This window comes from Gopherus flavomarginatus, chromosome 4 (assembly GCF_025201925.1).
Source record: "Gopherus flavomarginatus isolate rGopFla2 chromosome 4, rGopFla2.mat.asm, whole genome shotgun sequence".
NCBI lineage: Eukaryota > Metazoa > Chordata > Testudines > Testudinidae > Gopherus > Gopherus flavomarginatus.
This window is the reverse complement of record NC_066620.1, coordinates 218235731-218248983: the sequence shown is the minus strand read 5'-3', so window position 1 is coordinate 218248983 and position 13253 is coordinate 218235731. Positions and strand designations below refer to the sequence as shown.

Genomic DNA, 13253 nt, shown 5'->3' with positions numbered 1-13253 from the left:
ATCACAGCACCCTAATCAGCTTCAACACCCTTTTGTGAACTGGTAGGGCCACTTTGGAGGGGGACACTGAAGCTAAAATGTCAAACAGGCTGTCCATGGGCTTGAGCTCCTCCTCCTCCTCCAGCCCCAAGTTTGTGGCAACCCGCTTGAGGAGCTCTTGGTGAGCCCTGAAGTCATCCGGTGGAAGGGGATTGGCCGGACCCACAACCACCTGGTCTGGGGACAATGAGGAAGAGGCCACCACCATAGGAGGAGCTGGCTCCTCCTCCACCAGCGGGGCTGCCTCCACTTGGACCACTGCTTGGGTCTCAATATTGGAGTCTGAGTCAAGGTTCGGCACTGGCTGGGGCAGTGCTGTGGTTCGCCTCTCAGATACCACCAAGGACAACATCTGGGACTAAGGTCCCAGCATTGACGGGAAACAACTCTCACCACCCCCGGGTTCCAACATTGCCAGTGCACTGGCGACTGCCCTGGTGGCCAAGTGCCTGCAGAAGGTCCGGCACCGAAGTCCAGTGTGTACAAACTGATACCAGTGTCTCCTTGGGGGAGGGATGGATTCACAGCTGTACTCTGACAAGGACTCTTCCCTCAGAGACAATGGTGGAGTCATTGCCATTTCCGCCTATCAGCTGTGATGGGGAACCAGGGAGTGGTGCCAGGAAGCTGGAGATCAGAGCAATGGAGTAGGCGATGGTTGTCATGGGACCAGAGATAGGTGTCACAAAGCTGGGGATCGGTGCCGTGAAGCTGGCGACTCAGAATCCGGCAACCAGTGTGCCAAAGCCGGAGACCACTGAAGTGGACTCATAGAGGGTTTCTCTCTGGTGGAGGCTGCCATCAACGATTCCACTGGTTGAGGTTCTTTGGTGGCACTGGGAGCGACATTACGTCTCTTGACACCTGGAATGCCTCCAGCGTCAATGGGCTCACAAGTGTAGGGTGCCCCAACTGCTTCCAGGAGTCAGTGGTGGATCCTGGACCAGGCTCGGAGCCCTGGGTGGAGTTGCCACCACTGATTGCCACTCTGCAGAGGACAAGTGGCCCAACACCTTGTCAACCATTCCCCGCCTATTCTTCTTTGGCACTGGGGAGTGCCTTCTTTCAGTGCGCTGTTTCTTGTGCCTTCCCCTAAGCACTGGGGATGGCAAATGGTGCTGGGGAGGGCCCAGTGCTGGTTGAGCACTCTGTACTGAGGCTAATATGCTCAGCACTGAATCGGAGCGGCACACCTCTGAAGTTGGTCTAAGTGCAGGCTATACCTCCAGAATGGGAGATTCTATCCTGGAAAGCAGTGGCTTCGTCTGAAAAGGACTTAGGAATCATAGTACATAAATAATTGAACATGAGCTCCCCATGCAATGCTGTGCCAAAAAGTATAAACAGGGAAGCAGTGAGTAAGAGTAGAGAGATTATTTTACTTTTGTATACAGCTATAGTGAGAACAATACCGACTAATGAATCCAATTCTGGTGTCCACATTTTAGGAAGGCTGCTGAAAAACTGGAGAGGGTGCAGAACAGAAAAGTTATTGGAAGCTTGGAAAAAAATGCCTTAGAATGAGATATTATGAGTATGTTGATCAGACACATTTTGGTGTCTCTCAGCTCTGATTGACAGAAATAGAAATAGCTACATAGATAGTGCTTAGAAGGTGTGGCTTGGACTGAAATTTAGGCTCAGAAGCATTTGGAAGATATGATTTGGTCACATACAAGTTATTGAGCTAGATACAGGAGTAACTGTATGAAATTTTATGGCCTGTGTTATACGGGAGGTCAGACTAGATCTGATGATGCCTTGTGGTCTTAAAATCTATGAAACCTGAAACCAGAAACATTTAAAACAAGAAATAGAGTTTAATTAATCTTTGAACAATTTACCTAGGGAAGTGGTGAATTTTCCATCATCTGAACTGTTTAAATCAAGACTTGATAGCTTTCTAATAGATACGTTATCACTCAAACAGAAGTTAAGGGCTTAATGCTGGACTTACTGGGTGAGGTTCTCTAGCCTGTGTTATGCTGACTTCAGATCAGATCATCATAACAGATTTTACTTCAAGGCCGGAAAGGACTATGAATTGTAATGCTGTAAAAACCATTTTTGCAGCACTGCCCACATGAACCAGTCAGGCAAGAATCTACAATAGGGACATAAAATATATTTTTTAAATTGTACCAAAAAGTGACAATTTGGAATTTCCAAACAACCTTATTTGTTATCATCCTCTCCTACTCCCACCCTTTCACCATTATGCTTGTAGTTACCTTCATTATAAGTCACATCTTTGGGTACAGTTCAAAACAATAAGAAAAAACAATTTCAGAAGTCAGTAAAGATTGTTAATTGACAATAGTTGGGGTGGGTCCTGCTTTGAGCAGGGGGTTGGACTAGATACCTCCTGAGGTTTCTTCCAACTCTGATATTCTATGATTCTATGAAATTCTTTACTTATCAGGCAACTTTCAAAATTCAAACAGGAATAGCCAGGAAATGACTAAGTAACTCTTTTATATTCTAATAAACACATTCATATCTAGTACAAACGTATTTCTTCACAACAAAATAGCCTTAAATTCTACAGCCTGGCAAAATTTTTCACATGAAACTGACAAAAAATGCCATCAAAATGTTTTGCAAATTTCTGTAAATGTCACCAAATTAAAAGGGGAAAAAAAAAAAAAAACACCTTAAAATGAAAAAAATAAATAAATAAAATAATCCCCTTCAATTTTTCATTTCAACATTTTCAAAAATAAATGTTTTGATATTTTGGTTTGAAATGACTTTTCATTTCAAAATTTCCTTTAATTTTATTAAAAACACACATTTTAAAATGGCTGAAATCAAAACAAAACATTTAATTTGACTGGAAATGAAATTTTTTAGACTTTTTCCATTCACCAATTTAAAAAAGAGAAAATCCATTATTTGCCCAGCTCTATTTAATTGTAATTCATGGATGATATAGGCTTTAATATAACTATCTTAATTTAGCTATATAAATGTTTTAAAAGGGGCATCCCTCTACCACCCATGATTCTCTGCTTAACTTTTAATTCACTGGCCAGAAGGGACTTTACAAGATCATCTAGTCTAACCTTTTATATAAACACAGGCCATGGAATTTTACCCAGTTCCTATGTATGCAGCCACACAAATTGTGTTTGGGTAAAGGATTTCTTCCAAAAAGGCCTCCAGTCTTGATCTGATGATACCACCTCACTAGACTCGCCTCTATCCTCAAACCCGTCCCTGCCTCCCTGTTTCCTTGCTTCCTAAGAAATGCCCATTCCATCTCCAATAAGAGTCTGCAGTCTTTTCATGTCCTTCTCCCTCCAACCCATGGTGCTCTCAAACTCAGATTCCTTTCAGACACAGCTTCTGCTGCCTTCTTCTCTCATCCTCTACCCTCAAGCTTCTATGTAACTCCCGTCAAAGGAAGGGGACGCTAATTTAATGTAATTCCTCCAGTTATGCCATCCCCTGGAAAGGTTCACATATATTAGTTCATAGAATCATAGAACATCAGGGTTGGAAGGCACCTCAGGAGGTATCTAGTCTAAACCCCTGCTCAAAGCAGGACCTAATCCCCAACTAAATCATCCCAGCCAGGGCTTCGTCAAGCCTGACCTTAAAAACCTCTAAGGAAGGACATTCTACCACCTCCCTAGGGAACTCATTCCAGTGATTCACCACCGTCCCAGTGAAAAAGTTTTTCCTAATATCCAACTTAAACCTCCCCCACTGCAACTTGAGACCATTACTCCTTGTTCTGTCATCTGCTACCACTGAGAACAGTCTAGATCCATCCTCTTTGGAACCCCCTTTCAGGTAGTTGAAAGCAGCTATCAAATCCCCCCTCCTTCTCTTGTGCAGACTAAATAATCCCAGTTCCCTCAGCCTCTCCTCATAAAACATGTGCTCCAGGCCCTAATCATTTTTGTTGCCCTCTGCTGGACTCTTTCCAATTTTTCCACATCCTTCCTGTAGTGTGGGGCTCAAAACTGGACACAGTACTCCAGATGAGGCTTCATCAATGCTGAATAGAGGGGAATTATCACATCCCTCGATCTGCTGGCAAAGCTCCTACTTATACAACCCAAAATGCTGTTAGCCTTCTTAGCAACAAGGGCACACTGTTGACTCATATCCAACTTCTCGTCCACTGTAACCCCTAGGTCCTTTTCTGCAGAACTGCTGCCTAGCCACTCAGTCCCTAGTCTGTAGCAGTGCATGGGATTCTTCCTTCCTAAGTGCAGGACTCTGAATTTGTCCTTGTTGAACCTCATCAGGTTTCTTTTGGCCCAATCCTCTAATTTGTCTATGTCCCTCTGCATCCTGCACTACCCTCCAGTGTATCTACCACTCCTCCCAGGTTAGTGTCATCTGCAAACTTGCAGAGGGTGCAATCCATGCCATCCTCCCAATCATTAATGAAGATATCAAACAAAACTGGCCCCAGGACGACCCTTGGGGCACTCCGCTTGATACTAGCTGCCAACTAGACATGGAGCCATTGATCACTACCCATTGAACCCGATGATCTAGCCAGTTTTCTATCCACCTTATAGTCCATTCATCCAGCCCATACTACTTTAACTTGCTCGCAAGAATACTGTGGGAGACCATATCAAAAGCTTTGCTAACGTCAAGGATTCTCCATGGACCAACACACAAAAAGGATTTTTGAATAAATACCCTGGTTTTAAATAATCTCTGGGCCTTCTTCCTGATACAGCAAATAGACAGGACCCCAAGTCCACAAACGGCCCTAATTCTTAGGGAAGAATTGGAAGGACTAGGCCTACTGAGTACCCATAAGACCATCCAAGAGTCCTGTGGCACCTTATAGACTAACAGACATATTGGAGCATGAGCTTTCGTGGGTGAATACCCACTTCGCTGGATGCATGTAGTGGAAATTTTGCCTCTGGAAATTTCCACTACATGCATCTGACGAAGTGGGTATTCAACCACAAAAGCTCATGCTCCAATACGTCTGTTAGTCTATAAGGTGCTACAGTACTTTTTGCTGCTTTTACAGATCCAGACTAACACGGCTACCCCTCTGATACTTAACACCATAAGGCTATGTGCTTGGGCTACGCTGGAGCTGTGATGAACATGAATCCACAAGGAAATCCCTTAGATGGGATGTTGAAGGACTGCTCCTGCCAGAGCCCATGTTAGGGTTGGGGTGATCTCTGGTAAGCTTATTAGCAACTGTGTAGGTTCTTCATTGTTTTTAACGTTTTCTTTTGCAGTGTTTTTACCTTAAGAATAAAATGGGTTTGCATAAAAAGAGCTGAGCTGTAACTAACCATAACTGTGGACAGTCACACTGTTTTCCTTGTCTGAAGAGAAAGCATGCAGCTGTGCTAGGGCAGCCTGCCTCTGCTGGGAATAATACAGTGAAGGCAAGGAACTGTGCAGCATGGGAATACCTGAGTCGGAAGGGAGTGCTCAAGAAATGCAATTGCTGAAGAGCTGGAAGCATGAGAGTTACGTGTTCTTGATGGACCACTGAGAGGAAACAGAGGTGCAGCTGCTCTGAACTGTCCCACACAGTGGGCACAGGTTTCTCTTCCACTCTTGTCATTTCCAACCTCTCCTCCTTCACCTCATTCTTTTGAAGATTGACTCCATCTGACTCCCCCCTTCCACATCAGAGTTACCTCCCTCTCCCTGACTCTGACCCATTCACCTTCCTCTCCAATTTTGGATTCATAGCTCTCGCTCTTGCTCTCTTTACAATTTCCCACCCTTGGTGTCTCCAATGGCTACACTGATGACCTGTCTGAACCCTGGCCTCCCACCTCATTTGACCTTCAATACTGAATCAGCTCTCTCACTCACCATAACAGCCATGCACTTGACCTCTGATCTCCCCTCTCAAGGGGCATGTTGTGTAATTCCAAGCCTCAGACTGCCTCACTTTCCCTTACCTTGATGGTCAACATCATCAGTATCACTCTCTCTCTCTTCATCTTCCTCATCCAAAGTTCCTCGTGTCATGATCAAGTCAGAGGGGCCCAATGCAGAAGTGTCAGAAGAATCTAGTGAGAAATAGAAGCTTCTAAAGACAAAGTCTCATACTGACAACAACCTAATTCCCTAATATTTCATAATGAAAGCATCTGCACACAGCAAACACAGCTACTGGTACCTACCCTACAAGTATGGACAACACCCCATGGCCCCCACAGACACAAATACATGTGCTAGAAATGTGAGATGCTACACAGTAGCATGTTCCCTGTAGAACCCCACAGATTACAGCCCCACTCATATTGTTGAATTCTTGTTCGATGTCAATTTAATTGCTATGTCACCCTGCCTGGAATATTTTATCAACGCAATCTATTTATTTCTAGCATGCCCACTCCCCTACTGGCTAGGCACCAGGGTTGTTTCTTTCCCTGATCCTCTGCTGGGCCTAACACATAGAACAGAGGTTCTCAAACTGTGGTCCGTCGACCACCAGTGGTCTGAAAGCTCCATTCAGGTGGTGCACGGACGGTTCCCTCTAAAGTGTGTGCCTGGGCGGCCGCACATGACAGAATGAAGGCCCACCCATCTACTTAGTGGAGCCACACTGGCTCCACTAATTAGGTGCCAGGACCCTGGAGAAGATGCACATGTAAGGTGAGGTGGTGGCCTTGGGGGAATAGGGTGTAGGTGGGAGGGACAGTGGGGTGAGAAGAGGGGGGTGGGGGAATTTGGGATGTGCAGGAATTTGGAATGTGCAGGGCCGCAGTGGCCAGAGAAAGAGGTGACTTTCCCCAGCTCCAGGGCTGCGGCTGCCAGGGAAAGACAGCCCTCCTTCCCTTCTCAGCTCTGTGGCTGCTGGGGGGGTGAAGGGAGGGGGAGAGGGCACATCCATCGCATTGGAAAGGTAAGACTATTGATATTAAAATATGAGTTGTGTGCTTTTATTTGTAGAACAAAAAATGTTTATTATTATTATTAATGTTTTTTTTAATATAGCACTTTTACCCAAAGCAATTTACAATAGCTAGCTAATGGTACAAACAACATTTGGAAAGATCACTAAGTGAGTGAGACCCTCAACAATTTTCAAGTGGTCCATGGAAAATAAAGTTTGAGAACCACTGGCACAGAAGATGAGACCATCCCACAGGGAAATGGTCTGTGCCCTTCACTGGGACTAAGTTGCTTTTATACTTTTGTGGCAGAGAGAAAAACGACAGAATTTTCAAGGCAAACTCTACAGAGACTCTTCTGAAGTTAAATTACTCCACCACACAAAACCCTTTCATTACCTGCAAGTGGATTGCTCTCCATAGCCACAGAGAGCATGTCTTTCCGCAAACGTTCCAGCTGCTCTTTCTGCTGCTTGCTCTGGGCTTTCGCCTACACAAGGGAACATTTTAGTGTGATTAATATAACACCCACCACAGGGTCTCTGGACACAGTTCAAGTAATACAAGTAAAATAATATTTCCGCTCTAGAAGAGAGGACTACCCAAACGATGGGTAAAAGTATGAGTCAATAAATGGACTTTACAGCAGAATTTGTTGGACCAGAGGAGGAAAATGAATTCCAGAGCTGAGAGACCTCCACCAGAAGCACTTTAAGCTATTCAGTCTCAACTGTCACACTAGTGCATTGAGAAGTGTCTCTTGGATAGCCAGGACTCAAAGTATGTAGAGGTACAATCTGTTTTGTTTCAGTGGAATACACTGAACAGAAAGCCAGCAGAGTCTTTGGAGAACTGGCACAGTAAGTTCCAGAGTCAAAAATGCTCAACTGATCAACATTCTAAGTTAGTTCTGGGTCCAGTTCTGTTCAATATCTTCATCAATGATTTAGATAATGGCATAGAGATTACACTTATTAAGTCTGTATATGATACCAAACTGGGAGGGGTTGCAAGTGCTTTGGAGGATAGGATTATAATTCAAAATGATCTGGACAAACTGGAGAAGTGGTTTGAAGGAAATAGGATGAAATTCAATAAGGACAAATTGAAAGAACTCCATTTAGCACAGAACAATCAGTTGTACAGATACAAAATGGGAAATGACTGCCTAGGAAGGAGTACTGTGGAAAGGGATCTGGAGGTCATAGTGGATCACAAGCTAAATATGAGTCAACAGTGTAACGCTGTTGCCAAAAAAAATAAAAAAATTAAAAAAAAAAAAGAGCAAACATCATTCTGAGACATATTAGCAGGAGTGTTGTAAGCAAGACATGAAAAATAATTCTTCCGCTCTACTCCGCACAGATTAGGCTTCAACTGGAGTATTGTGTCCAGTTCTGGGCACCACATTTCAGGGAAGACGTGGACAAACTGGAGACAGTCCAGAGAAGAGCAACAAAAATGATTAAAGGTCAGAAAAACATGACCTATGAGGGAAAAAATTGTGTTTGTTTAGTCTGGACAAGAGAGAACTGAGAGGGGACATAACAGTTTTCAAGTACATAAAAGATTGTTACAAGGAAGAGGGAGAAAAATTGTTCTTAATCTCTGAGGATAGGACAAGAAGCAATGGCCTTAAATTGCAGCCAGGGACATTTAAGTTGGACATTAAGAAAAACTTCCTAACTGTCAGGGTGGTTAAGCTCTGGAATAAATTGCATAGGGAGGTTGTGGAATCTCTATCCATGGAAATTTTTAAAAGCAGGTTAGACAAACACCTATCAGGGATGTCTAGATCAAGGATGTCTAGAACCTTTCAGAAGTGGTGTGCCGAGTCTTCATTTATTCACTCTAATTTAAGGTTTCGCATGCCAGTAATACATTTTAACATTTTTAGAAGGTCTCTTTCTATAAGTCTATAATATATAACTAAACTATTGTTGTATGTAAATGTAAAAATAAGTTTTTTTAAATGTTTAAAAAGCTTCATTTAAAATTAAATTAAAATGCAGAGCCCCCCAGACTGGTGGCCAGGACCCAGGCAGTGTGAGTGCCACTGAAAATCAGCTCATGCACCGCTTTTGGCACACATGCCATAGGTTGCCTACCTCTCGTCTAGATAATACTTAGTTCTGGCATGAGTGCAGGGGACTGGACTAGATGACCTCTCGAGGTCCCTTCCAGTCCTATGATTCTATTCTATGGTAACAGAAAAGTTCAGGATGGCAAAGGACAGCCCAGAGAAAGAGAAAAAAGGGTACAGTAACCTACCAGACTGGAGTTAGAATCCAAACTTTGCATAAAACAGGGTAGCCAGAAGACATTTTTCATCTCTAACATGAAAGTTACATCTCTGTCTTCTACTTTATTAACACACTTGATATCTTCACGTAAGCCAAAGTGGGAATTTGCGGTACAAAGACCTAAAAAGTCACTTTGGAAGGTCATAACAAATGGTGTCCTCCACCCCTCAAGGTACATGAATCCTTCTAGATTAGATCCCCCTTGAAGCTAAGTGACTATAACCATGCCCAGGATTCCAAGAGTAATTTCTCTACAGCTTGTGTAATAGAATTATTCGCTCCTTGCTTTAGAATCTATTCCCCACCGTACACACTCTACACCTTATTTCCCTTCCTCATGGCTCTCAGACAGACACTCTGTCCAAGTCATACCACATTCAATTACTAGCACTAAAGCATTTGGAGAATGCATGGTTTGTAGAAAAGACTGCTGTAGAAAATAAAACCGCACCATACCAAATCTAGCAAAGGAGAGACTGAGGATGGGTCTTGGGAAAAGGCTTTTCACCATAAGTGTGATTAGTATATTAAATAATGGGCCTTTGCAGTGCAGTGGAAATTTAAATCCAGATTGGATAAGTCTTTTAAGAAAAATAACCAGACTATACCCCCAAAAGCTGGGGTCCTGAAGGAAAACTGGAGCAGACTAGTTGGCACTCTGACCCCAGAATACACTGCCTGTGTGTAAAATACTTGTAAATCTTTACCAATGATTTTCTCAGACGCTCATATTCTGGACGATACTCCCTGAAAAGAGAAACGTTTTGAACATTTACTTATAAACAATATCTGTCCATTACCTAAGCCTCTGAGCATATTTCCATTAATCCAACAATTAAGACAACATTTAACATTACAGCTGCAACTAGAACAGACCCTGAATTTTCAATTACCCATAATAAACCAGACATTGAGTGAACAAATGGTGCCTTATTCAAGAGAGATTTTTCTTCAAAAAGCATATAGGAATGTTGCCCAATACCTGGGCTGTCCCTCTTAAGGCAGAAGATGAGAAGCTAAGGACAAATACAAAAACTGCAGCTGTTGCTCACACAAGCAAGCTGGCAGAGACTCAACCCAAAGATGACTGAGGTAAGGCTGCTACGATGAGGGAAACTGCCAGAATTGGTGAGGATGACATTGTACACAGTGTTGGTGTAGCCATGTCGGTCCCGGGATATTAGACAGACAAGATGAGTGAGGTAATATCTTTTATTGGACCAACTTCCGTTGGTGAGATAGACAAGCTTTTGAGCTAAACAGAGCTCTTCCTCAGGTCAAGGAAAGATACTCAGAGTGTCACAGCTAAATACAAGGTCAAAGAGATAGTACATATTCTACGGGCAGGTCTACACTACTGCTTAAGTTGATATAACTTACGTCACTCAAGATTTTGAAAGAGCCCCCAGCCCTCTGAACAACGCAAGTTATACTGACCTAAGCGAGGTCCACAATGGCACTATGTTATCAGGAGATACTCTCCCGCTGACATAGCTTCCACCTCTCATGGAGGTGGAGTAATTATGCTGGAGGGAGAGTGCTCTCCCTTTGGCACAGAGCAGTAGTGATTGACAGGTCGATTCTAGAGAATCTCCCAGTTGATCGTGATCTTTGGCGGTGTAGCGGAGTTGCTTCTAAGTCAGGTTCCCTGCCTGCTTTGGCCCTGTGCTGCTCCCAGAAGCGGCCAGTGCAGCCGCGCAGGTGGAGGTCTCCCTCCACGCACAGCTCCCATCTGGAAGCATCACCCCTGAAGCTCTCATTGGCCAGGAACAGGGAGCTGTGGCCAATGGAAGCTGCAGGGGTGGTGCTTGCAGAGAGGGGCAGCATGCAAAGCCACGTGCCCCCTGCGCCCTACCAGGGACCACAGAGGCGTGTTGGCCCCTTCCGGGAGCAGCGTGGGGCCAGGGTAGGCAGGGAGCCTGCCTTAGCGTCGCTGCACTGCCAACCAGGAGTTGCCTTAGGTAAGTGCCATCCTGCGGGATGCCTCACCCCAACCCTCAGCCCTGAGCCCCCTCTCAGTCAGCACCCCATACCCCCTCCTGAACTCCCTCCTGCACCCCAACCCCCTGCCCTGACCCCCTCTTAGAGCCAGCACTGCACTTCCTCCTGCACCCCTCCCTCTGAGCCAGCACCCCAACACACTGCCCAGCCTGGAGCTCCCTCCTGCACCCAAACTCCCTCCCAGATCCCACACCCCTCCTGCAACCCAACCTCCTTCCTCAGGCTCAGCCCAGAGCCCCCTCTCACACTGTGAAACCCTTGGCCCCAGCCCAGAGCCCGCACCCACTTCCAAGCCCAAACTCCCTATCTCAGCCCGGTGAAAGTGAGTGAGGGTGAGCGAGAATGAGCGACGAAGAAAGGGGCAGATAGAGTGAGTGGGGCAGGGCAGAACCTGGGTTGCCTTTAAATTCAAAAAGTAATTTTGGGCATAAAAAGGTTGGAGACCACTGGCATAGAACATCTTCACCAGACACGCTAAAGCAGTGCAGCTGCACTGATGGGGGAGTATAGCCCAGTGATTTCAGCATTGGCCTGCTAAACTCAGGGTTGTGAGCTCAAACCCTGAGGGGACCATTTAGGATTTTGGGCATTTAGTTGGGGTTGGTCCTGCTTTGAGCAGGGGGTTGGACTAGATGACTTCCTGGGGTCCCTTCCAACCCTGATAGTCTATGATTCTCTAAAGTGCTTCTTGTGTAGACTAGCCCTACCATTCAAGGTGAAGTGGCCCATTAACACTGCTGTGGTCATAGGACAAAAAGGGGTTCGTGGGTTACAGATTGTTGTAATAAGCCATAAATCCAATGTCTTTATTAAGACCATGATTTTTAGTGTCTAGCAAACTCATGAATTTAAGCTCCCATATCATCTTTTGAAACTGATAGGTCAGACATGGAGCGATTGCTTTGTGAAAAGTGTTCACCCACAGGTGATAGGGTGTTTTTGTCTTATGATTTTCCTGTCAGAGTTCATTTAAGACAGTGGTTCTCAAACTTTAGCACTGATGACCCCTTTCACACTGCAAGCCTCTGAGTGCAACCCCCCTTAAATATACCAAAAAAGTGTTTTTAACTTATAACACCATTATAAATGCTGGAGGCAAAGCAGGGTTTGGGGTGAAGGCTGACAGCTCATGACCCTCCGTGTAATAATCTCACAAACCCCTGAGGGGTCCCAACCCCCAGTTTGCGAACTCCTGATTTAAGAGCATAGTGATTGTCTGGTTTCACCCACATAGCTGTTACTGGGAAATTTAAAATGTACTGGATGAGATATACCACATGTTGTGATAGAGATGTATAGGACCCTTGATCTTGAAAGGTGTATTGGGGAGTGGGATGTCCTATCGAGTATGGGTTGCAGCTGTTTCATAATACTCCATAGGGGTTCCAGTGTGGGGTGGTAGGTGACAACTAGGGTTAGGAGTACGGACAAGTATCTCACAGGTTTGCAATTTCGGGGCCTGATTAGAAGGGCTAATTCCTGGCAGCACTCACTAGCCTAGAGTACTTTTTGCATCTGTACCTAGTGGGGGGGAAAAAAAAAAAAAAAAAAAAAAAAAGAGATTTACCTCTCACAGATGCAGGACTTGTTACAGTTTTCCAAGACTCTGTCACCTCACGATTAAACTACTCTGGCACACTTTACATGGTGCTACATCATGGGATTATGTGGAAGCTAAAGCTATTGCAGAGTGCTACTTATTAATTAGGGTTTCACATAGGCAGCACCTCTCACTAGCGATCCATGACCTACAGTCTACTCAGAGGCATCAAGTTGGAGTTCAAAGTGTTGAGTTTGATTGTATAAGGCAGGGGTTCTCAACGTGGTGCCCGCAGGGGCATCTAAATGAGCCCACGTCCTGGACGGTGGTGAAGCATCCACCGAAATGCCGCCGAATTTCTGCGGCGACACCTCTCGATGACGCCTCTTGCCACCGACAAGCGACATCATCGAGAGGAGTCACCGCCGAAATGCCACAGAAATTCGGCGGATGCTCCACCACCACCGTGGTCCTTTGTCTGGGGCCTGCCAGACGAAAAGGTTGGGGACCACTGGTATA

General features: G+C 44.9%; 1 protein-coding gene across 3 annotated transcripts in view; it reads right to left on the bottom strand.

Annotated features, from left to right (window-relative positions):
* The window catches only part of GPN1 (GPN-loop GTPase 1), a 73973-nt gene that overhangs the window by 21993 nt on the left and 38727 nt on the right, over positions 1 to 13253 (bottom strand). For all 3 annotated transcript variants that reach the window (XM_050951118.1, XM_050951119.1, XM_050951120.1), the window contains exons 11-13: positions 9901 to 9940; positions 7290 to 7380; positions 5952 to 6062 (exon numbers count right to left, since the gene is read on the bottom strand). In XM_050951118.1, coding sequence (XP_050807075.1) covers positions 5952 to 6062; positions 7290 to 7380; positions 9901 to 9940 — 242 coding nt within the window. The remainder of the gene's footprint in view (positions 1 to 5951; positions 6063 to 7289; positions 7381 to 9900; positions 9941 to 13253) is intronic.